Source organism: Sander lucioperca, chromosome 23, assembly GCF_008315115.2.
Source record: "Sander lucioperca isolate FBNREF2018 chromosome 23, SLUC_FBN_1.2, whole genome shotgun sequence".
Lineage (NCBI taxonomy): Eukaryota > Metazoa > Chordata > Actinopteri > Perciformes > Percidae > Sander > Sander lucioperca.
Genome location: NC_050195.1, coordinates 20,418,355 through 20,443,796, shown reverse-complemented (window position 1 = coordinate 20,443,796; position 25,442 = coordinate 20,418,355). Strand labels below are relative to the sequence as shown.

General features: G+C 40.6%; 1 protein-coding gene across 27 annotated transcripts in view; it reads right to left on the bottom strand.

Moving 5' to 3' along the window:
• Positions 1-25,442, bottom strand: part of scrib (scribble planar cell polarity protein) — a 69,907-nt gene that overhangs the window by 16,085 nt on the left and 28,380 nt on the right. For 21 of the 27 annotated variants that reach the window (XM_031292825.2, XM_031292818.2, XM_031292828.2 and 18 more), the window contains 28 exons: positions 24,667-24,784; positions 23,139-23,217; positions 22,418-22,507; positions 21,666-21,722; positions 21,184-21,247; positions 20,320-20,394; positions 19,970-20,114; positions 18,621-18,739; positions 18,273-18,472; positions 17,348-17,514; positions 16,827-16,957; positions 16,398-16,523; positions 15,977-16,162; positions 15,471-15,836; positions 13,602-13,664; positions 11,020-11,109; positions 10,851-10,928; positions 10,420-10,737; positions 8,498-8,578; positions 6,588-6,836; positions 6,018-6,128; positions 5,736-5,912; positions 5,513-5,629; positions 4,999-5,187; positions 4,595-4,714; positions 3,415-3,471; positions 2,778-2,834; positions 1,961-2,041 (listed from right to left, as the gene is read on the bottom strand). In XM_031292825.2, coding sequence (XP_031148685.1) covers positions 1,961-2,041; positions 2,778-2,834; positions 3,415-3,471; positions 4,595-4,714; positions 4,999-5,187; positions 5,513-5,629; positions 5,736-5,912; positions 6,018-6,128; positions 6,588-6,836; positions 8,498-8,578; positions 10,420-10,737; positions 10,851-10,928; positions 11,020-11,109; positions 13,602-13,664; positions 15,471-15,836; positions 15,977-16,162; positions 16,398-16,523; positions 16,827-16,957; positions 17,348-17,514; positions 18,273-18,472; positions 18,621-18,739; positions 19,970-20,114; positions 20,320-20,394; positions 21,184-21,247; positions 21,666-21,722; positions 22,418-22,507; positions 23,139-23,217; positions 24,667-24,784 — 3,711 coding nt within the window. The remainder of the gene's footprint in view (positions 1-1,960; positions 2,042-2,777; positions 2,835-3,414; positions 3,472-4,594; positions 4,715-4,998; positions 5,188-5,512; positions 5,630-5,735; positions 5,913-6,017; positions 6,129-6,587; positions 6,837-8,497; positions 8,579-10,419; positions 10,738-10,850; positions 10,929-11,019; positions 11,110-13,601; positions 13,665-15,470; positions 15,837-15,976; positions 16,163-16,397; positions 16,524-16,826; positions 16,958-17,347; positions 17,515-18,272; positions 18,473-18,620; positions 18,740-19,969; positions 20,115-20,319; positions 20,395-21,183; positions 21,248-21,665; positions 21,723-22,417; positions 22,508-23,138; positions 23,218-24,666; positions 24,785-25,442) is intronic. The other 6 variants (XM_031292820.2, XM_031292833.2, XM_035997973.1 and 3 more) reach the window with 2 other exon arrangements.

Here is a 25,442-nt window from a genome sequence, read left to right as displayed (position 1 = left end):
GGATGGAATGTGAACGAGTGCCTCTTTGGCTCTGACATAAACTGTGAGGGACAGCTGGGGTTTTGGTGTGAGAGAGGAGAGCGAGGCTGCTGGTCTGCCAGCATGCCAACACACTGAGCTAGCCATGCTGGGAAACAGTAACTGAAACATTTCAAACTCATTGTTTTTATGATGATTCATCTTTTCATGAATTGTTCAGTTCCTATTTTATAATGTTTCTGGGTGTTAAATGTTCAACTGAATGCCTGTCTCTGTCTTGATAAAGGTTGGTTGACTATAAACACCAAGGACAATGATGGAAATATATTGATGATGGCGATATAATACAATGTTGTCAATAAACCAAACCAAAAGTCCCTTCCAAAACAATCGTATATTACCATTATTTTACTCTCAACCATCTCATTTCCAGCGATGTTACAAAAGCTAGAAGGCACCTCACTTCTTATAAAAAAAAAAAATCACAGTAAACTTGTCACTATCACTTACTGCATTTGGCTTTATAATGATTTCAACATGAACCATCTCTGTTTTTTAAGCTAAACTTTTGGTAACAACATGCTGACAGTTCTATAGGGTCACTGTGATAGAGTTTGAGCAGGACCACGTGTGCTGGTGCAACAAATCCAGCTCTAGCGCACAAGCATTAACAGCTGCATGTGAAATGTAGGTGAAGTTCTATGACAATCTAAAAAAGGCAGAGATCTACAAGTAGGGCACATAAACAAAGTCATAATTCCTGTCTATTTAAAGTTGTGTGACACAAATGTTAATAAAGAAACGATAATAATAATAAATAAATAATAATGATACCTTTAGTACTTGGTATAGTTCAATGATGAGTATTTAAGAGTGAGTTACAGAACAAGCAATGTAATCCTTTTGGTGATAAGGTTTCAAAGAACTCTGAAAAGTCTAAGCAAGTCTTAGAGTGAGTCAAAATCATTTGACACCTAACGCAGACACACGTTAAATCAAATTAAGTGGAGAGAGAATGAACAAGACAGAAAGAAAGAAGACCCTAAATATTAACCCTAAAGTCAACTCTCGCCAGTGGAACATCTCTATACTCACGGTAAGATGGGAACAGGACAGCGCAGTATGTCCTTAAACGTACTCCTCTCAGGACTTTGGGAACTCCAACTGAAACACATGGTCTGTTCCTCTTAGACGATACCCTCCCTCCATGTCTAGCACCCCGCCCACCCAAGAGACTATCCAATTCAGAGCCAGATGCAGGTTTAAAATATCGCAGAGGATAGGCTGGTTGATAGCGGGCAGCTGTCTCTCTCTCTCTCCCCCCCCCCCCCCCTCCATCTTGCCACCTCTTTCACACACTCGCACTCTTTTTATCAACCGGACCAGTGCCTTCCCTTTGGCCATGCTTCCTTTTCAAGTCCACCTCCTTCTGTACCTTATAGATACTTTCTTTCTTCCATAGCCTCTTTAATTCTTTTTTTATTTTTTTTATTTTCTGGTCTTGAATCTTGGTCTTCGCTTTCTTTTTCCAAACGTCTTGATCAGTCCTTGATCTTTATGTTATTTCTTCAATCCGGGTTGATCGCATCTGCTCTCGTTAATTGATGTAGGACACAATTACATTACTCTGAGATGATGCATCGTATGGGTTTGGCCTTGGAGCCACCGTCATTAATGTTGACTTGGAGTTCTGCACATAGAGGGAGGTCAACATTCCTGCTCCTGGAGGGGCAACTGGTCGGCTCTGGGTCACTCAGTTTCCCGGGACATAAAAACAAGGGATTCCATGAAGAGGTCTATTCTGATCCTTGAAGGCCATTGAATTTCCAACATAACCCGTACAGAAATACCACCAATTCACAGCTTCAGAGGATTGAACTCTTTTTCAAAAATGGTGAGAAATGACTCATAACAGTTAGTGTAAAAACCTGTGTATCTTCTACCGCTGCCAGAAGACATTAGAACATAAAGAGAGACTTACCCTGTTGAGCTTCTGCAAACTGGTGGTGGGCAGAGCAGCCAGGGTCTTGTAGTCAAGTTTTAGAGGTCCAGTGCCCATGTTCTGCAGAGATATAATGGAAAACAGAGGTTAGAGGGGCACTAGGCTGAGGTTTATCACACATCAAGCACAAATCTATTCAAAGTGAAATATTTTTACTGGAGGAGACTATGTATAGAATTGTAGAGAACCATTCCTGTTAGGGCTGGGAGGATATGCTTTTGTCCCAAATGGATTCTTTCACGATACATGGGTGCCGATTCGATTTGTATTGCGATTCGATAGTATTGAGTATTGCGATTTTCTTTTCCTTCTTTAACAAAAACAAAAGTTGAATAATACACTTCTAGAGACAATATATCATGAGACATTTCTAAAAACTAATTGTTTTCAACAATGCACATCCCATGTCAGTCAGTCAGACATTTATTTCATTGTTTTATTTCATTTGTAAAGAAGAAGAAAAAAAACACACACACATCATATATATATATATATATATATATATATATATATATATATATATATATATATAGTAAATGTGAACTGTACTCTACCTGTAACAGTAAGTAAGTACTCTACCTGGACATTACTTTCTCCAGTAAAACTAAGCCATTTTAATGTGGCTCAAGACTTATTTCTATCAGAAAACCAAAAAAAGGATATATTTTCCCTGAAAGTGATGAACAACATGGTAAACTCCTGTGGAGGTAGTGCCATGGTATTTTTGATCAGACTGCCCTTTTGCACAGACTTCCAGGAAGGTTGTCTGCAGACCTGCCGATGAGGAGTGTCTCACCTCAGTCTCCTCTTCTAGCAGGCGAGTTGCCTCCTCACGCTCCAAGCGCATACGCTCCTTCACCAAGAAAGGTAGGGGAGGAAGAGGAGAGTACAGGAGGGGAAGAGCCCCGACCACACACAGCCACACAGTGATGCGATGAGAAGATGGAGAATTTACAGAAGTGGAAAGAAGTGTTACAGAGGGTGAAGTGGAGAAAAACAGTGGAGAAGTGGTATGGAGATGGGATGATTGGATGATTTTTTTATTACACCAAACACACCAAAAGTAAAGGAGAGATGAGAGAAAAACAGAAGGGAAAGAAAGGATAGAATCCGCACACATTAAAAAGTACTCTATTCATTAGCTATGGGAGCAGAAAAAAAGCATGCAAGGTGGGACATTGCAGGAATAGTTCTGTCAAACACAATACCTACACAGGGTGCAGAGGAGAAGCTTCATTCACTCGATATCAGACAAACCTGAGATTCTGCATCTAAAAGCTCCACCTTACAGTATCGTGCACACTTGTGTTCTGCATTTTGTACGAAGAAAACATTTTTATTCTCCGGCCTCGCTGTATTGCTATCTATCCGCTGATTTGACAAATACAGTTTCATCTCTAGCCTTCACAAAACAGATTTTCAGTTTCACTTACCACTTTTTCCATCTCTTCTCGCTCCCACTGTGACGTCTCTCTCACCATCTCAGACTCCTGGAGAAGAGCGAGATTTAATATCATTACAGTCCAAATAAACGGTTATTTTTCAGCCTGTAAATCTTAGCGGAAGAGTCATTTAAACCAATGCAATTGCCATATAAATTATTTTCTGCTCTGATAAAAGTTGTACGACAAGAAACTAAATTGATTAAAGTGTGCAGAGGAACAAAAACTAGCATTCATTAAAGCAACAAGCCCCTACATTCATTTTGCACAGGCAGTCTCCCAAAAGCTCATCTGGACAAAATAAACAACTGTGTTGGCACTTCCTGGGTGCTGCGGTAAAATGATAGGTATGTGCGGCGTGCATGGCTTGGAGTGAGTCAAACTCCACTGTTGTTGAAAACTCCACCTGCTAATACCAAACTGCTGTGGAAGCACAGTGTTGGTGACAGAATCGCTGAACAAAACAGCTGATTCACGTGTTGACTTGACCACCGTCGTTGCAAAATTGCAAAACTGATTCCTGGTATGTGGATGAAAGGGGTGTGCTGTGTTTCCTGGTGTACAAACCAACACGGTTCCCTTACTTAGCGCTTTTGGGCTTTGTCCGGCCTAATCAGTGAATGATTGCTAAATGCACACAAAGTGCAATAACCCTGACCTTAACTGCAAATATACTGTTAATGTTGGTAACTAACAGCGCATAATCTGTACTCAAAGGTGGAAAGAGTACTAGAATATTGTACTCAAGTAACAGTACTGTTACTTTAAAGAAATATTACTCAAGTGAAAGTAAAAGTACTTAAAAATAAATGTACACACTAGTGGAACAATATCAGCAACATTAACACTTACATTAACACTACAATAATGCTAACCATAACCCACAAAGATGTGATTCCTAAATTTGATTGCATTGTTGCGGCCACAGACACAGCTGCAGCTGTAGCTCCTTTCTTCTGTTCTAATCTCACAACTGGATGTGAATATTGTTTTTATTCTGTAATGGATGGGACTTGAAATGTAGCAAAGTACAATACTTGTGATAAAAAGTGCTTTGAGTAAAATTAATGATTTTTAAAAATACTCAAATTGGACACAAAAAAATAAAAACGACTGTTACAGTAACGAGAGTAAATGTAATTTGTAACTTTCACCCCTGTTTGTATTGTACCTTCTGCATGATTTCCATCTCCTCTGGGCTCAGGTCTCGGTCTATAGAAGAGATGCTTTCCATACTGTTCTTACGGACGATGCCTGTTGCAAATGGGTTGGCAATGATGCCAGGAGATGCCTAGAAATGGACCCAATCGACATTGAAGAAGTGCTTTTTAAAACAGATTAGGCAACATTTGAGAAAATTTCATAACATCAGCACTGCAATTTCATGACCAAATTAGTTATTGTACTAGATATTCTAACTGAAAAAGAAAAAAAAAAAAATATATATATATATATATATATATATATATATATATGTGCATGTTTAATCAACAGGCTACAGAGTATTGTTTCATTTTATTGTCTCAGTAACTTAAAAAACAACAACATTTTGTCCAACTGCTCAGGGTATCTCACCTCCACAGCAGCCACTTTTTGTGGGTCGAAACCATCACACATCAGCATGACCAGAGAGTCTCCTACAGCTCGAAGCACTCGCACTGCCTCTGTGTGCGTCATCCCCAACAGGCTGTGGTTGTTCACCTCGAGGATACGCATGCCCACCTGCAGTCTCCTGTCTCTTGCTGCTGCACCGCTCGAACTCACCTATTCCAGTATCAAGTATGGGTAAATCGATGACTACAACTGCCTGAGATTACCTAACAACATGTAATCCAGGCCCATTCTTTGAAATATCCTGTTAATGGCATCTTATACATCACTATTAAAACTCTATCTTAGCAGTCAAGACTTATAGTTCTCAGTTAGATGGGATGTGGCTTTAAATAAAGTAGACTGTTTCATAACTTTTCGCTATTCAACCAGTTGGATGGTGCATTTAAAGCTAAAAATGAGATACTCTTTGGGCTCCAATTCCTTCAAAAGAGGTGAATTGCAAAATTGTGGTATATACTATATATAATTTTAGAACCTTAGATATGAAGATGCCTTCATCTGTGGGGTCAAAGGGGTTTCCTGCATGACCCTTTGCCCCTCCACGAATACTGATGCCAAGCTTCTCCCCTGGCTGCTTCTGGATCACAATTTCCTGCAATAATGTATATAGAACATTTCATCAGGCAAGGAAAGGTGAGCATTTGCTTCTGTTATGCTTACATTAGTATAAGTATATTCAGTTGATTTGATGGTCTCACCTGCATCCCAGGCGGTGAAGGGTCCCTCCGTACCAACATACGGATCTCCTGCTTGTTGGCCAGCAGCGCTCGCACAGCTTCCTGGTGTGTGGCGTGACGCAGGTCGATGGCATTCACTTCTAATATCCTGTCCCCAACACGCAGTCCACTTTCACATGCTAGACCGTGAGGAATCACCTGATGATGTGAAAAGTGAGACACAAAACGTATTTTAGGGAAAGCAAAAATAAAAAACTCGAAATCTTTAAACAAGGAATTTCACAACTCTTTTCAAAGTCATACCTTTGAGATGAACACCCCGGGTTCATTGATGCCGAACGGGTGACTGGCATGATCACTGCCTCCCACAATGCTCAGGCCTAGAGGGCCACCTGACTTCACCAGGATCACTTCCTGTTAGGATTAGAGGTAGAAGATTTGTTGTAGCAAGAGATTTAAAAACATTAAAATTAGAAACATTTTTTCCCAGGCTAAATTTAACAAGAGTGAACCAAATAACATCAGGTTACAGTCATGTCTACATCTATAATATGTCTAATAAACACAACCCAACCTACTGCATGCACATATATCTCTTAACAGGCATGAGCCGCTATTAAGTAAACAGAAATATCTTTGCATTATAGACAACTGGAAATGCTACACTCTAAAGTACACCATTATTTAAATCAGACCAAGCCTTCATACCATGCACCATCTTCTCTGGAATTGGACAGCATTAAGGATAAGGCAGGGGCCAAATAAACAAACATTAACGCTGAATGCCTTCATTAAGCTTCTACAGCAGGGTCTAACAAAGCTTAAAAGCTATTCCACACATTTAAGTACTGAGTCGCCACTAAGAGGTCTCACCTCGATGGGATACTCATCCTCCATCCGGCTCAGGTTGTTCCCATGAAGGGTAAGGCCGTCCTCCTCCTGGTCTGGTGAATCTGAGGGTTCTGGGGGTGGAGGGGAGTGGGCGCGTGCCCGGGATTGACCTGGAGAGCCCCCTGGTGCATTCAGGTCTCGCTCCACCAGGAGGGAGATGGTGGGGGAGGTGCCGGTAAGGAGCGCTACTGCTTGGTCATGCCTGGCCTCTGTCATGTCTACACCATTGATCTGGATCGACAGTGAAACCAACCACGGAGGGTGTCAGGCCACCAGGACGCTCCAATGGGCCACATTTGCCATCGGCATAATGAACATTGAAAAACAAAATCATGCTGAAAACTGCATGCTGCCATCAGTCTTCTCTCTCCAGATTCTACACCTAATCCCTTAAAACTATTTATTTAAAATCTTAAATAAAACATTTAGATGTTTAATTCACTAAGAGTTTGTGAGTGCACCAAAGTGAGTGTGGTTATTTGAAGAAGAACACAACACCTATGCAGAGCAACGGGAACAGGCAGAGAAAAAGAGGGAGCGGGGTAACAGTGGGCTGCTGCAGGCAATTTAAACTGGCAGAGCTTCCCTGAGGGAGGTTACTAGCAAGCAAAGCTATTTTTGTCCCACAATGTCGTGAAATTCCCTAAAATCAGCTTATGACTGCTTGTGCTGCTCTCTTTTAACGTAATCAGTAAAACACTTTGTCACTTAGCCTTTGTTTACTTAAAAAACAAGTGGAAGTGTGTAGTTTCTCCAAAAAGTCAGATCTCAAGTCAACAAAGGCAAGCAGGGAAGACCTTAGACAACTTTGTCAAAAATAATTATTGAATCATTAGCTTGGTTTTAAGCTTAGGGGTTGGCTTTCAGGCATGCACAATCTTAAAAACTGTACTCTGGTCCAAAGTGACAAGCAGAGGTCAGCACTGACCCGACAGTACCAGCTCTTACCATCGGCTGATATGCTGCTTTATACAGGCTCAGCCCACTCCACCCCAACACCATACCCTCCACCAAGCAGATGCACTTTATACATTAGTGAGCATGCAGACGTAGAGTGTGAGAAAAAGAGGCAGCCAACAAATAGACAAAAGAGTAGTAAGGGGAGTGTAAACCCGGCAAGAAAGAAAAGAGGATAATTCAGGAAGCGCTTCTTTGATTCCCAGAGAGCAGGATGTACAACAGTTAAGAGAAGGAGCAGTTTCACAATCGCCACACTGGGAGAGGAACCTCAAAACGCATCAAAATCAACCATCATCAATTGGTTTACAGTAACACTGTGTGATGTATGTGCATGGGTGTGACTGGAAAAAAAAACATGCAACTCAAGAGTTACTAATATACTGACAAAAAGGGAGCAAAGTCAAGCTTGGAGTGTGATCAGCAGAGGAAACAAAAGAAGATGGACCTACATGCTGCACTATTTAAGCAAAAATGCTACACAATTTGCATCCAAGGAAAGACTCTGGGTTAGAATTAGTATGTGGTCGGCATGGGACCTAACACGAGTTAGTCTGATCTAGATATGGCAAGACTTAATTTGAGGGATGAGAGCAGTGTTGTGGGCCAATTTACAATAGAAATATAAAACATATAGCAATCATGACATAAATCAAGTATGCCAAGTAGTTTCCTTTACATTGTGAAGATGGTAGAAAAACTGAGAAAAAGATCTAGATTTATTACAGAGTACATAATTAGGCCATATTCTTTAGCCACCTCAAAAACTATAACTGCTGTAACGCCAATGTCTGTTTATCACGATATACTGTATCCTATTTGAACCTATTAAACAAAATGGTTCCCATTCTCACATGGATGAAAATATTGTAAAGGAATCACACTGAACACTATGTTGCCCAGATGGAGGTGTGGAGGGGGTGGGTAGTACTCACAGAGATCACCCTGTCGCCTACATGCAGTGTGCTGTCTCTGTGTGCTGCTCCCCCTTCTGCGATGCGTGAGATGTAGATTGCCTAAGAACAGATGAGAGACATTGTCAAATTTAAACTTAAAGTTTAAACTTTTGTGCTTTTTGAGACTGTTTTTTGACTGTTTGTCAAGAACTACATATAACAGAAACATTGTTAATATTCTGTATCTAAAAATGGTTTAACAAGTGGGAGAGGATACCTAATTATTCCACAAATATTTGCTGGCCTCTCCTGTCTGTGTATCAAATTAGAGTGGGTCAGTTAGTAAAAGGGTCTGGTGCAACAGGCTGCAATACTGTGATGAATCACTGTGCTAACTCTAAGCTGTCTAGAAGCTGAGTTGCCGGTCAGTCACTGTGTGATATCCCACAGTGTGGATCTGAGCCAGAAATAGAACTACCTTTATAAAGTGTGCCAGTGGTAATTAATAAAGACATTCTGAGACATTAGCAGCCCACAATGGCACAAATTGTGATATAGGGTTGTACACATAAACAAAGAACATCCATTACAACTGATAAACAGCATAGTATCGATTATTAAGACGCAGCACAATCAGCACAAATCATGACCATGACCCTTGTCCCTTTTCTCAGAAAATTACACAATTTGTTTAACAAATAACATAGCTGAACTCTCAGTCTGAGTCACAAAAACAAAATGTGCAAACTCATGCAGGAGAAAAACTCTACTGCACCTCTTCCTCAGATCAACCACCAACTAATCAAGTCACTGCATCAATTTCAAAAAGCTTTTGAAAAAGAAGCAAGACTTACAGTCAGACCCGCCTAAATCATACATTTGAGTCCTTTCCTCTTTGTGGGCTCGTTGAACTGCATGAGTTGCAAAGCTGTATTGCGCTGGCCCAAATATACACCTCCCACCGTCCCGTTACAGTGGACCTATCAGGTGTCAGGGCTGGCTATTCATATCTCCGTCTCCCGGGCGATGACTGTAAACACTTTGGCTAGAATAGACGCTGTTAAAAGACAGGTCCCTGTGACTGAGACAGTTACTGCAAACACTTTGTGACCTAACTTCCGAAATTCAGGACCTATTATTAACGATTGTGTCTTCAGCTTAGACCATGTCTTCGTATCATCCTTCTCTTTTAACTGAAACCCATAATCTCAATACACTACAGACTTTTACTTGGACGCAATTGTCATATTTGTACTTTTGATGGAAAGCATTCCTTTTTTTATGTGTAGGCCTACCTTGCCTTATAGACCGGGACCTTTTAATTTATGTAAAAATGTCAAGCTAGGGTTGGGTGATATGATGGTTAATTTGACCTGATTGAAATTAAGTAATTAATTATCAACACAGTTGCTGATTAATTTTTCAGTCAATCTACTAATTGCTTAATCAACTAATGGAAAACTAATTGAAAAAGGTTCTTAATGTGTGGCTGGGTTGGCTCAGTGGTAGAGCAGGCGCACATATACTGAGAGGTTTATGCCTCGACGCAGAGGTCCAGGGTTCGAATCCCACCTGTGACAATTTCCTGCATGTCTTCCCCCTCTCTCCCCCCTTTCTCACCTAGCTGTCCTGTCAAAAATTAAAGGTGAAAAAGCCCAAAAAATAATCTTTAAAAAAAATAAAGGTTCTTAACTATATTGGGATTTTGATTTTAACCATATCGTCCAGCCCTATCTGAAACCATAATGTATACAAAGCACTTTACTGGGAGGCAGCCATCAAATATGTAAGTCTATGGTGACTTAAAGTAAACTTTCTTCTGATTCAGTCTTTACCATGAAACAAAAACAATATATTATTCATTGATGTCTTCATCACAAGTAGATTGGAAGATGTTCTCCATACTCCTTACAGAATGTATTCTATGGTTAGCCAGAGTGGACTTATGGGTGTGTTCTCACTGTGTCTGCTGTGCGGTAGGGCGTGGAGCCTTTGCCCCCGGCGATGCTGAATCCCAGCCCCTTGTCGTTTCGGATCAGACAGGTGGAGAGCCGCTGTTGAGGCCCGCTGGCAGTCGTCTCCATGTTGAAGGCGATGCCACTGCTCCGTCTCTCCCGCGGGAAGTAGTCGTCCTCTGGCCTCAGTGGCGTGGTGGTGATTGCGTTCTCTGGCTCCACCATACGCTCCCGGAGCACTGACATGGAAACTGTAGCACCAGAGCTACGAAGAGCTTCAACCGCTGTGTGATGTTCTGCTTCATTGAGGTCCACTCCATTCACCTGAGACAAACGGATAGAGAGAATGACTGACTTGCAATGCTGTTAAATTAAACATCTTGCTATAAAACAGAGGAAAGCAATGCTAAAGGAAAAGTAAACAGAAAACGCTTTACCACTAGGAGTTTGTCTCCCACTTTGACCCCTGCTCTGGCTGCAGGACCCTCTTCAGACACTCTGGAGATGAAGATTCCCTGAGCACACAAACAAAAAGATAAAATGAATCTGTATAATCTATGGTTTATGATTTCTTGAACATATCCAGATTCTAGATACATATTTTACCTCATCATCTCCCTTGTAAGGTGTAGATCCTTTCCCTCCAGCAATGCTGATACCAAGGCCGCCAGTTTGTCGCATGATGGTTAGGGTGTGCTGCAAGTTGAGGAGGGGGGAGTCAGCACAACTACTAGTGAAGCTACTCTAAACACCACTCAGCTCAAGACAGACTGAGAGGGAGACAAGCCCACAATGTTCTTATTTCAATTTTTTTTCTTTTTTAAAGTTGATTACCAATTATTTTCAAATCTTAAACATTATAAGTTATGGGTGACCTCCCTCCTTCTGCCAGAAGGTGGTGTCAATCTTATCACAGCGCCATCCTGTCATCATGCCCACAGATGGATGGCGAGAAACTTTTGACTTGTCTGGAGCCGAATGTCAGTTTTAAGTGGAAGTTGGATGATTTGTGCCTTGAATTTAGCTTTAAAGACATTTTAAGTAAGTTTTGTGCTTGTAAGTATATTGAAAAACATTTGTTATCTACCAGTAACCACTTAACTGACAGTAGACTTCAGACATAAAGTGAACAAACACACACTGGCTAAAGCCCTCTTCAATTGGACTCTCAGAGGCTTGACCCTTACTGAAAACATATAGTGTGTCATGTGTATGTACAAGAGGAGGGACTTTAAAAGTGTAAAGTAAACACTATATAAAGGAGTAAGACTGTGTATATTCTGTGTGCTTGCAAGCCATGCAAAAAGGGGGAGGAATGCAGACAAATGAGGGACAGAAGGAAGGAAAAGGGGAAATGTCAAGAGTAACAGATAAAAAGAGTGTGCTGTGTGAAGACAGTTTTGGACTCGTAGTGTAGATACCCCAGCATTTGTTGTAATGAGAGGACATTAATACTTTCCTAAGCAAACAAATCAGACATAATTATAAATGTCTGAGATCACAAATGAACCGACTTCACTGACAGACAATTTTCATGCATTACAAAATGAAACTTAAATGTTTCTAACAACAAGTTTCAGTACAGGTTTTCTTCACTAAGGCTAAACAGTATAGGAAGGTATTCATAAACAACACTATGAACAAAAGCATGCCAAAAAAAGAGAGATGAAAATGAAAAAATCTACAGAAGATTAGCAATGCAAATATTATCATTCAACCGTTTAAAAAATTAAGTCATGTGCAATCTATACATTTTTACAATATCAAAATTAGACTACTGAGAAGTATGCTTCATCCATTTTCATCAGTCTGGAACTCCTCTTCTGGTTGGCGTTGAGCAGTTGAGTTACCTACTATGTACCAAAAATCTGGAGGAAGCTGGAGAAGCAGCCCATTCATTCCAGGGCAACACAGTGTGGACAGGGGATGAAAAGGAGCAAAGCAGCAGAAGCAGAGGAAAGGTACAGTAGCAGAGATGTAGTGCTGCAGAACCCGATGCTGGACTGGGATTTTATACAACTGTGTCTACAATCAAAGTTAGCTTTTTGGGGTATTGCCAGCATCTAGAATAAAATGGCAGGATGTCAAATAGGCACACAATGATATGCTGCCTAAATTTTAGAGATGTGGATCAACTTGAGGAAGACAACACAACTGTGGGCATCCAGGAGACTCATTATTACTTAGAAAAGTCAGGGTTTCCAACAGCTAATAATATTTGGCAGGGCGACTAATACAAGTATTTGTTGTTTCAGGTGCTGTGCCATGAGCAAAGCTGCTGTTCATGGTAAACACAGGGGAGGTTGATTCTACTTTTTATAATATATGAAATATATGAAGGATCAGAAGGCCCTGTAAAGAGGTTTGTTTGTCTGAACATGCAATAGGCGGTGCCCCGCCCTGCCTAAAGGATATTTACAACAGGAGCTGCAAGAATAAGGCTAAGAGAATAATTAAAGATCCAAACTACCAGGGTAACAGCCTTTTCTTCCTGTTGAGGTCAGGTAGAAGCTACCAGATACACCAGGCTGGCACTGAGAGGCTCAGGACGAGCTTCTATCCTCAGGCCCCTAGAATCCTATATGACGATACTGCCTAAGATGCCCGAGGAAGAGAGAGATGCAACAAAAGGTCCCCAGCTGTACTGTACTATTTAAGTACAGCTGCTTGTTATACGATTGTCACATAATGAGTCCTAACCGAAAAGAAATAGTTAAGTCAATGTGCAGCAGTAAGTTAGCCACCTCACTTAGAGGCTTAGAGTTAAATATAAAGATAACTAAAATGCATGATCAAATAGTACTAACTCAGGCGAGTTAGATACATGGATACAACTGAACAATTTGTCAATGTCTGGAGAGCTAGTGTAATTTCCCAGGATGCACTCAAACACAGCATATTTGTGAAACCTCATTGCAAGTTTAGTCCTACCATGTACGTGTATAAAATCAAATAAAAAAAAAACAAAAAAAAACAATAAATGTAATAAATAAAACATAGCTATTTCATTCCTGCATCTAGGTTCTGCCACACTGGCCATCTCATAGAAGAGTTGTGGTTAGGGGGTTCCTAGTGATTGGCTTGGATTAACCATGGATTTCTGTGGGAACTTTCTCCACCTCTGAATACTGGTGGGTGAATGAGTGGGTGAGTGAAGGGCAGAGAGACGGGAAAGAGTATGTACAGACCTCTTCCTCCTCAATTCGAGCAGGTTCAATCAGCAGATTATTGACTTGATCAAATGACACCCCCTGTTAGGACAGGAACCAGCGAGAGGCATGCGGATTAGTCAGGCCAAAAAAAAAAAAATGCTCACACTTTCCATAAACTTTACCAAACACACCCAACACTCCACTGTCTGCTTGCAGGTTTTGGGGACTTTTAAGTCCACAGGGATGGACCACCTTGAAGCAGAAGCAATCCCACAGTCACTCCCCAGCCACCAGAAGCAAATACAGGCAGAGATGGAAAGACAAGACCAAGGAGCTGAGCTACAGTGCAAAACACACAGTGTAGAGAGAGCGGACAAGAGAAGGCAAGATCTCCCATACCAGAATAAGCCCAGCCTCCACACCACAAAATGCAAATTCCTCCAGGAGCAAGCTTTAATTTAGACAAGTCTACTTTTGAAAAAAGAAAAACTGTACAAGGTTAAAGTACATTTTTAGCCTGCAAAAGCAAAGATATCTATAAAATAATTTTCCAAAAGTAATTCACAGATAGTTGAACAAAAAAGGTTTAGAAAATAAGAGCAATCAAAATAATAATTTTGATTTGTTGAATTTGATTTACAATGAACTCTCTACAAAAATGTAAACATCCCATAAAAGATTATTACCATGATATGACACAAACAAGGATCATTGGATCTCACATTCCAGCTCTGCCAATATAGGTTCTGGTTGGTCTGAGGTCAGCCACACAAACAGACCCACATTCAAAAACACACACAAAACAGATTCGGTGAGATGATAATGTTTGATCACAGTGCTAAAAAATGATTTCTACAATCAGCATGAAATCAAATTATTCATTAAGTCTCCCCATACATTAATAATCAATAAGGAGACATTTTCATAAGCGCCACCAGAGCTGCCTTCACTCACTCCATTCATACAAGCACACGCGCACAATGTTACAAGAGCAGTGTGAAAATGTCATTATTCAATTAAATCAGGGGATGGCTGATAATATGGCGAAAAGTTTAGTACTGAGCTGGGCCAGTGTTGTGCAAGAAAGGCCTGCAGCTGCTTGTGTGGAAAGAACATTATCATTTGACATCAAAGAATTCCTACCTAGTATGTTAGTTGTGCATAAACAAAGATCAAGAAGCTATCTCACATAGAAGCACAAAGGTTTAAAGTGAATTTCTCTAATTTATCTCCAAAAAAGAGACAATATGTATACAGTTTTGTTGTGTATGTGTCAAAGAAATCTACATGATGTAAGGTATTTTAAAGAATTATCAGCAATGACCTCTGAGTGTTTGTAGGCGTTTGGTGAAGGACATCTCGTCTTTGCATGGGACAGAGCAAAGACAAAGGAAAGCTTTAAGACTGATGTTGAGTTTGTGGTTAAACTACAAAATCAACTCCTGAAAAAAAAAAAAAACACTTGCAAGGGAAGACGTCTTCATTTCCACATTGACCCTGCATGCAATGCCACATCCTTAATATATGCTGGCAGCACACTCCAAACAGAATGCATCTGGCGAGGTGGTAAGGGCACTCTATGCATACAGTATTAGGTGTTTGCATAGATGCAATGAGCAAGCAAAAAATATATTCAGTTTAAATATATTCTTACAACATGAATAGAAAATGTAAGAATAAAATAAGGTCATAAACTGATTTGGTGTGTGATGTACATACAACCGTTGTGCATAATGAAATATCCTGTTGTACTGTACCACTAGGTTTCTACATGTGATTTTTCTACTTATAAAATGCAACAGTTTCTACCCAGCTACCCTCCACATTCCTGAACTGCACCTCCTCCTCCTCTCCCCCCCCCCCTCCCCCCTCCCCCCCACACCAGTGCTGGGACCTCTCCTTTACCTTTACTTGACTGGAGTTGACCTGGAGCCGACTGTCTTCAAGCTCTTCCAATCTGTGATGATGCTGTGGGGTGCTTATCCTTTGCTCTTCCTCCTCGTCCTGCTCTTCCTCAGCAGGCTGTGTCGGAGAGTTCAGGCCGTCAGGACTGAAGCCCTGCAGCAGCGCAGCCACAGCCTCGGGCTTGGGCAGCTTGGTGATCTTGAAGTGCTTCTTGTAGTGTGGCGTGTCCTTTCTGATCAGACGTTGCTTCTCTGCGGGAAAAGCAGGCCTCTCTTCCACGTCGCCCCTCTCACCATCTTCCCCGTTGTCCTCGTCGTCCTCATCCAAACCACGGATGATGGGCTCCTCTGCAAAGTGCACAGTGGGCTGGAGAGAAGAGGGGTTTGAGATGGAGTTGGTTAAATAAAGAGGGACCACAGAGAATTTTCTATCATTTAGAAGAATTGTCAAATGGGGAATAACATACACCATAACAATGTTATGGATAAGATGTTTTAAATATTCACCTCAATGTACTCCACCTCCATCTCATCCAGCTCGTCCTCATCCTGTGGGGAGCGGCCGTCTACAAGGTCCTCTCTCTGTGAGGCCGCAGTCATATTTTGTCTGTACTCATGGGAGTTGGCTGACAGTGTGCTATTGGACACCTGGGAGTCATGGCTCTGATTGGAGAGGTCACTGAGCCGTTTCTCCTAAAAGCAAAAGCATCAGTTTGATTAATTCAGTATCAAGTGCACCAGTGATGATGCTTTCGTTTTGTGCATGAGGTCTGTAAAGGTGTAAATGCTTCATAGTGTGAAACTGCCTTTTGTCTACTTCCTGCAGTAGCAGGTGAGATGGATTGCTGCAACAAAATTATATCTCTAAATGATAACTGGCTGCTGACAGATTTTACTTAATAATCATTATACAGTATGATGTATGTACCTGTGGATCGGGGGACTCTTCTTCTCCATCTGGTCTGGATGTGTAAGCTTCATTCCTCCTCTCCTCAATCACCTTCTTCATCACCTTCAGCTCACTAGGGTGCGGTGTGGCTCTACGCTGAAGGCCCTGAAACAAAGAAAAACAGATTAAAAACATGAATTCGAACGCAATCATGCATTCGTATGGAGCTGTTACAAATACTTTTATCAGTCAAGTACAGAAATTAGTCAATGACTTTGTGACAATAGACATTTGGACTTGATGTCTCACTTGAAGCAACACCATTTTCAATCAGGACTAGCTCAAACTAATGACAACAGAGCTGTACAGCATCAATGCTGATAAGCAGGAGCAAAAAAACATAACGCTATCTGAGCAAAATGACATGAAGAGGGCATAAAGTGACATTGTATTGTTGTGTTTTCTCACTCTGCGCTCTGCAGCAGCCTCATCATCCTCCTCCTCCTCGGCTTTGGTCTCTTCCTGGAACTGAATGACTGACACTCGGTTCAGGTTGCTGTCTGTCCAACTGTCATCCACACTGTTCTGCAGCAGGTTTTCTGTGGAACATGAAGGAAACGGAGAGAAAGATGTCAAACTCAGTTTATAGCTATAGATTACACAATCTGTTCTTGAAGTTGTCCATTTAAAAATAAAGTCTCACAACTACACCACAATATGTGGTTTTACAAGCTACAACTAGTCTATACTATCAATTCATTGAACAGATATGATACAAAAACATGCTAGGACTTACTAAAATATAAAATTAAGTAAACGGTAAAACTATTGTGATTTAAACTATAATGAAGTTGGATTAGGGCACATGTAAAGAAGATTTAAATGTCATACACATTTGAATGACTGACCAAGACTTATCCTATATATCTAATGAAAAACAATAACTATCCAATTATAACTTCACATTGCATAAACTAAGTGCTACTCACCTAGGCTCGGAGAAGGCTGCTGGGGCAGTAAATAGCAGGTCAGCACCTTCTCTCCTGTGCACTCATCATCCTCTGTCTGGAACTTGAGCATTGGCTGTGACTGGTTCTCTGCGAGCCACATGGCCTTTAGATTGAGGTTTGTCAGGGCGAAAGGCAGGTTTTGTAGTCTGGACAAACGGAGGAATGAGGGATGAATCACAACCTTTCCTTTTCATAAAGTAAAAATAAAATATCATCCGCCTGATACATCTATGATCATAAATAGTTAAACTGCGATCACAAAACTCTTTGAGTTAACCCTCCTGTTGTCCTCGGGTCAAATTTGACCCATTTTCAACAACTTTCTATATCACAAATTTTGGTTTCTTTCAAACAAATACTCCAAAAAAATAACGTGGATGGTTCCATGCAACGCTCTTCACAAGTAGAATAAATGATCAGTTCACTACTTTCATCGAATTTGGGTGTTTTATTTAAATTTATAGCATTTGAAAAAAGAACATTGAAAAAAGCATCAAAAAAAAAAAAGTTTGAACCAGAGAAACTAAAAGTTGCATGGTCGACGGGAAGACATGAAATGAACTCAGAGAAAAAGAATCAGAATAAAAACCATCATCATTCTGAAGAAACCTTGCTCCCCCTATAACTTCGGAAATTACAAATGACCCTTTGACAATGATGCATTTGCTTGGGTTTTCCGATTTCCATAACTTAGCTCCACAGCTTTAAAAATACATCTACACAAGGTTATATTGCTAGATCCTGATCACATTAAAAAGGGTAAAAATTGGAGGAGCAGTGTCTCTGCAGGATGCTGGCAATGCTAAAAATCCATTTTGGCAAAAACATTCAAATTAAATATTTGACCTTAGCACAAAAGACTGCTGTGAATTATTTACAGTTCAGGGTGTTAAAGGAGGTTTACCTGTTTCCGGCAACATCCAGCACATGCAGCTCAGTGGCATCTGCAAGCTCAGCAGGAAGTTTGCCTAGGTGATTGTCTCTCAGTGAGAGAACGTTGAGGCTGGCACAGCCGCCCAGCTCTTTGGGCACGTTGCCCAGACGGTTGCGGTCTACATTCAGGTTGGTCAGCTTCTTTAGTTTGCCCAGCGAGCGAGGAAGTGACTTTGAGGGAGTGAGACAGAAGTCATTAATATTCAGTAAAATGATAATGAAGCTTAATAGCTGTTAATTGGACTAAGGTATTGATGGGCATCCACAAATCCTAACTGGGTCAGTGCGAGGCTTTTGTAAGTGGTTTATATCTCCCTACCTGTAAAAGGTTCTCTGTCAAGACGAGTTCTGTGAGGTTTTCACACTCTCCTATTGAATCAGTCAGTTGGGTCAGTCTATTCTGGTCCACCTTCAAGATGGACAGCTGTTTCAGGCAGCCTGGACACAAAACACAATACCAGTTAACAAAAAAACAATAATAAACAAAACCAGTTAATAAAACACAATACCGTCTTACTGTACTGTAGCAATAAGACACCAATGATGTGATCTTTTTCAATTGACCCATGCTCTAGATAGAGATGGTCCAATACCATTTTTTGCTTCCCGATACCAATTCTGACACCCTGAACTTGCGTACGGCCGATACCGAGTACCGATCCGATACCAGTGTGTCATATATTTTATTATGTTTTAACAAGTGTATACTACTATCCCTGTATGGATGTGATATATTATTTCTATCTTTGTTGTCAGTCTGGCTCAGGTTAAACTCTTTGTGAAACATGAACAAACACAAACAATGAACGCCACAGAACTTTCTTTTTTTATCCAGTTTGACAGTCAGTTATAACGGAAAAAGAAAATAAATAAACTACTTTAACGTAGACTTTCTTTAGGGCTTTATTACGTGGTATCAGATCGGTGCATAAACTCCAGTACTTCCCGATACTGATACCAGCGTTTTAGGCAGTATCGGAGCCGATACCGATACCAGTATCGGTACATCTCTAGCTCTAGAATAAATTAAAATTAAAACAAAAAAACAGACAAGCCTCTGTCACTCACAGTGCCTGTGTCACTCTTTACTGGCATTATATTTCCAGTAGAGGGCAGTCCTGTTTAACAGAGCACTGTCTCCTACACACAGTGGACCTGCCCCTGAGTTTACCTTATCTATTGCTGCCTAATTAGATGGCAAAGTTTCCCTAAGCACCCAAAGAACACACTTTTTCACAGAAGGCACAATGAAGAAATAAAAACACACTAATTAGCGTTGGGCAAATGATTGTTGTTCTTTCATTACAATAACATCTGGAAAGGTGCTGGGTTGGCCAATCAAATACATTCCTGCTGGATTACAAGAACGTAAACACCATATTTGTTCTGTTTGCCTCTCAATCATTGTGACAAGAGATAAAACAGTTGCTGCCGTGATAACTTTCTACAGTAAAATCTTGTTTGAGTATTACAAACCGTTCAGTGCAGTGCAGTGTTTTGGCTTCTGATACAGCCTTAAATGCAGTAGTCTGTTACTCAAACTGGACTTCCTGGATCATACTTCATGTCTCACTGGTAACTTAAACAAGGTGGCCCCCACCAACACGGTTTTCGGTCTGAATCCCTGCTGAGACAATGTTTCCCTCTTTCCTGCTTGCGTTTTCTCACCTATGCTGTCTGGGATGACATCCAGTAGGTTCTGTGTGAGCAGCAGGTCAGTGAGAGCCAGGAGGCCTTTAAGCTCTGAGGGAAGCTCCTCCAGACGATTTTCTGACACATCCAGACACACCAGTCTCCGGAGGTTCCCCAGCTCCTACACAAACACACAATAAATACCACTTGCAGTGAGCTGAGGAGGCACAATACAACCATTACCTTCACAGCACAAACAAGAGGATGAAATCTGCTAGTGGGAGCTAATTCTGCAAACGTGTAAGGTAGTTTTATAAAACATTTTAAGAGAAAAAGATGCTACAGGACAGGTCTTTAAAAAAACATTTGTATTAAACAGTACTTACTGGTGGTAATGAGGACAACTGGTTACGGTCCAGCCATAGCTCCCTCAGGTTTGGGAGAGCACCAAGGGTGTCCGGCTAAGAGATGGGACGAAGCAGAGAGGGGAGGGGGGGGAAACATGGGGGCATTTTGATTATTTTTGTTAATGTTTGATGTGCAACGCCAGGGACTACATGCTCTAATCAACAAACGCAAAAGTGCTTCATTCGAAAACTTTCAAAGGGGTTGAGGCCGAAGTAAACAGAAATCATGTGTCCTAAGTACACCCGCACTTTGTAGATAAATTGGATGATTAAGGCAAAGAACTTTGGGATCTGTTATTCCTTACACTATTGTTGAAGCTTAAAAATCGTTTCAGTAAACCATTCAGTATTTGTTTGCAAACCTGGGCTCACTGGGCTAAATTCTCCCCAAATTACCACAAATGGATGTACAAGTGATGAATTAAATTAAGAAGAATGTCATGTGAAGCATTGGCTTAGCCTCCACCCTTGTCAAGTCATACGGAATTGTTTACCATCCTAGGAGACATGGTGGGCGTTCCCAGGCTTAGAGTGAGGTATAGTGCATGCAGGGTTAGGTCTAACAGATCAGTTCTGCAGTGTTTAGTGAAGTAAACATGTAGTTTGGATCATAATTATTGTGGTGGGAATGTGAAAAGGATATTTGTGGTACATGTCACTCTGTGTGTGTGTGTGTGTGTGTGTGTGTGTGTGTGTGTGTGTGTGTGTGTGTGTGTGTGTTGCACTAGAAATGCAAATATAAACATAGATTTTTAAGGCACAACTGAGGGTGTTTTGACTCAAGAGTAGACGATCTACTGCATCTTATATCATATGGTTAAAGGGGATGAGTTGTTGACTCACCAAAACTTCCAGTTCATTGCTGCCCAGGTCCAGCTGTTCCAGTTTTACCAGGAAAGAGAGTGACCTGAATATGCACACAAAATAGCACATGCAGTAAGTCACACAAATACTGTATGTGCCCTAAAAGAACAAAGAGCAGAACTTTGTAAACTATTACAACATACAATTCATTCACATGTAAGTAGTATGCAAAGAATGTTTTTTAAAACACTGGTTGCTACAGGTAACTTGTAGTTTCTGTCATGTTCTTACACACTGCAATAAATATTTCCTAAAACTACTCCATTTGTAGGTAAGAGAAGTTCAAACTAAAAAGTAAACAATAGTAAAAGTTATAAAAAGGAGAAACAATTCCTTATGCATTGTGAGATTATTGTCATCTTGTTTTGTCAATGGGCATTTATTGTGCTTGAAGGAGATAGTGGGAAATTAGATAAGAGGCCGAGCCGTGCATATGTGCGCTGGAGGAAGATGACACTTACGTGGGCAGAGACTTCAGCAGGTTCTCCCTGAGCTCCAACGTCACCAGGTTGGCGAGGCTATAAAAAGGAGGAGTGGCAGTTAAAAGGAGGCAAGTAAAAGAGAAAGAGTAGAAGGAGTTGGCAGGTGGTGATAGGAGAGGATGGGGGAGTAAGAGAGGGAAGAGGAGAGGCAGGTTGGTTAGTCAGATGGTAGGTCTGTTTGACCGGGCTGCCTGGCATGGTGAGGGGGCTCCTCCATCTGTCTGAGCACAGCAGTGGCCAAGAGCCCAGAGACCAGCTGCCTCACAGCCCACTGGGCAACAGAATTACACCCTTTGAAAACCTGCTCAGTCTCCTAATGTATTGAGGAACTGAGTCGAAGGCCTTTCGTCTGGCAACATGGAACAGTGTGATGGCCTGATTAGAGAACTTTTACAATTTTGACAGAAAATTATAATCATCAAGTAGCAGTATTCACAATTAGTCCTGCAACTATTTATTATATATAATGTTATCAATTTCTTTGATTATCAATTAATCTCTTGCTTTATTTTTTTCAATTGATTAACTATACTAAAATAGTGTAGTTTTGGGAGCAGAGTTGCAAAATGAATGTGATAAACTATTTGCTGTAAACGGTGAATATGGGTTTAAAATTTGAAATTGTCAATCACTTATGAAGACACAACAAGAGTTACTTTAACTATTTAAGAGCACATTACATTATATCCCATCAAATTATCTACTATGAGCCATTGTGCATTTGTACTTACTTTCCAATGTCGTTGGGCAACGACTGCAATGACACGTCGTTGAGTGCCAAGTGAGCCAGCGCTCGGAGTTGAGTGAAACCATCTGGCAATCTGAAGCAGAAAGACATGAGGGAATATAGGGGAGAAAGACTCTCAAGGTTTTGTTGTATAACACATTGGATCACTTGGCTCACACACAAGACTATTAACCGTTTACATATTCCCATCTGTTAAAGTATTCAGCATCAAAGCTTTAGCCAGTTGAACCATTGCTGTTCTATAAGAGGAAGTTATGTATTACGTAAGATGTGGCAAGAAATACAATCAGAGAGCATTGCAACAGTGACTTTATATAGGGATTATCATAGGGATTAACTAGTAACCAGGTTACGTTAACGTACACTTATGTTTCATACAGAGCCTTGTTTGGTCGGAAAGCACATTGTCATACAAAGCATTATCTCCTCCAGGCATTTGTTCACAATTGTTTCTTAGCAACTGAGTGATTTCAAGAATTGCAGTAACAAATCAGCATAAAGTGCAGACTGTACATTTAAACACACAATACGAGTCACTGAACATTTAAAATGGGAAAGTAATCAGAGCACATAAATGACACTTATCATGGTTTGTTTTATTTTTCAAAGCAGTATTACTTTTTCTCTCCCCTTGTTGCATCTGGGCAAACATATTTTCTCACAGTGATGATGAATAGAGTGATGGGCTGTTCCCACTCACTTACCTGGACAAGGGGTTTCCACTGAAGTCTGCGATCTCCAATGCCCTGCAAAATTTAATGCTCTCGGGGATCTCAGGAATGTCTGCAGGAGAAAAGAGGAGATGTAGGGGTGGGGGGTGGGGGGGAAATCATATATTATGGAAGCAATCGTTTTAAGTTCTTTGTAATCACAGCCAGATGGCCAGCAGCAGGGAAGTGAGAGAAAGGAAGGGAAAAATAAGACAAAAAGCTGGGAGTTGTACTAGGGAGGACATGGTGAAAGTTCCCTATTACATCCTGATTTTCATCCCATCACATACAATTTAGAGCGCAATCTTAAATTACTAAAGTCTTAAAAGGATAGTGTCCCATGTTTGGTAAAATGCATGAATTAAAAGGAGGGTCAAATAAAGAAAAAGGAGGAAAACATTTGCGAGAGATAGATAAACTAGATAAATATGTTATAATATATGTTTACAGCTGGGTGGTGTTATAGCTTCTTTGATTATAAGGCTTTCCTTTTGGTGTGTTGCTACGCACTTATTGGGTTTTTATATTTTATTTTATTGTTATTTTTTGTTCGAAATAAAAAATAAAGATAAAAACATAAAATGGATAATTTCTTAAATGCGTGTACTGTATGTGGGCTCACTAATTGCAAAGCAGGCAGATGACTGCACCTTCCCTCCATATTAAGAACTATACTGTGCAAATCCACACAAAGAATGCACAAGAAGAAAACTTTTACCACTGGATGCTGCAGATGCAGGTTAAGAAAGCCCTACTGAGCCAAGCAGTCTATAACGCTTATCTGGCTCACGTCGTCCTGCAGCAGGAGCAGACAGGCAGGCAGACAGATTGGAAAGGCCCCTACAGGCCAGTGCACACTGCTCCTACATCACTTGATGCAGTGTGTAGCAGAGCAGATGTCTCATATTTACCATATAGGCCCTTCCTGCCACTGAGTATCAGTGTATTTGTGTGCAGCATGCAAGGACACAGAGAGGGCAAGGGGTGTGTGTGTGTGTGTGTGTGTGTGTGTGTGTGTGTGTGTGTGTGTGTGTGTGTGTGTGTGTGTGCGCGCGCACACGTGTTTCAGCGGATATGTTGCGGAAATTAAATAGCAGCCACAAATGAAATGAGTTTGACCTCAAGTCTCAGTAACGTGTGTAATATTACTTTTGGTTGCATCGTGGTGCTAAATTTCTTTCTTTCTTTGTCTTATAGGAATATTTCAAGGGCATAGAGATTCATGTATGAATGTCTGTTGTGCTTGGGGGTAATAAGGATAATCTGGCAAAAAGGGCCAGCTAATATCTAATGGCTGCTGCTAGTGTTGTAATGTTCCTGTTGCTTAACACCACATGGCAGAAATCATTTTAACCCTTTTGTTTTGTGTTTTTGAGGGTGGTCTAGACTCTAGAGAAGAGTGAAAGGTTATTTTAAAATATATCATCAAAGTAAAGTAGTATTAATGGATGGTTTCTAAAAGGCAGGGATCCTAGAGCAATTGACACAAGTGCACAGTGAACTTGTATGTGTATTTGTATACCATTTCTGGAGATGTCCAGTTCCACCAGCTGCATGAAGTTGGCCACCTCAGGAGGGAGTCTCTGGATCTCATTGTCACTCAGGCCGAGCTTCCGTAGGTTCAGTAGTCTGAAAAAAGGCTGTGGAGACACATTGGTACCATGTCAATCAAAACGTAACATAACATACTTTGTCATACAATCTTGCCAGGATGCATTCGAAGGAAAATGTTTAACGATTAAATGTTGTTAGTAATACTATCAAATCTATAAAATCCTATACAGAAGTGGTAAAGACACTGCAAAAGCTTAAAAAGTCGGGCAAAATAATGATTATTTTCATTATGGATTATCTGCAGATTATTGTTTGATAAAACATTTGGTCTATAAAATGTCAGACACTTGTGAAAAAGTTCCCAGAGCCCTAATTGACATGTTCAAATTGATTATTTTGCAGACCAACAGCCCAAAATATTTAATTTACTACACTGTAGGACAAGACACAAGCAACACATCCTAACATTTGAGAAACTGGAACCTGAGAATAGTTGACTATTTGCTTGAAAAAACGACTTAAATGATGTTGTTTATCAAAATACTTGTCATCTATTTAAGTCAATCGACCTATCAATGAATCAACTGATAATTTAAACATTAGTGACAATTTTTAGACAAAAGTGGACATAGAGTAGTGTGATAAAAAAAAACTTCAGAACTGATCAAGTGGCGAAGCGCCTGTCGCAGGTGCGTTTAGGGTGTTCACAAATACACTTTTGCTAGTTTAACGGCGGAAATAAGG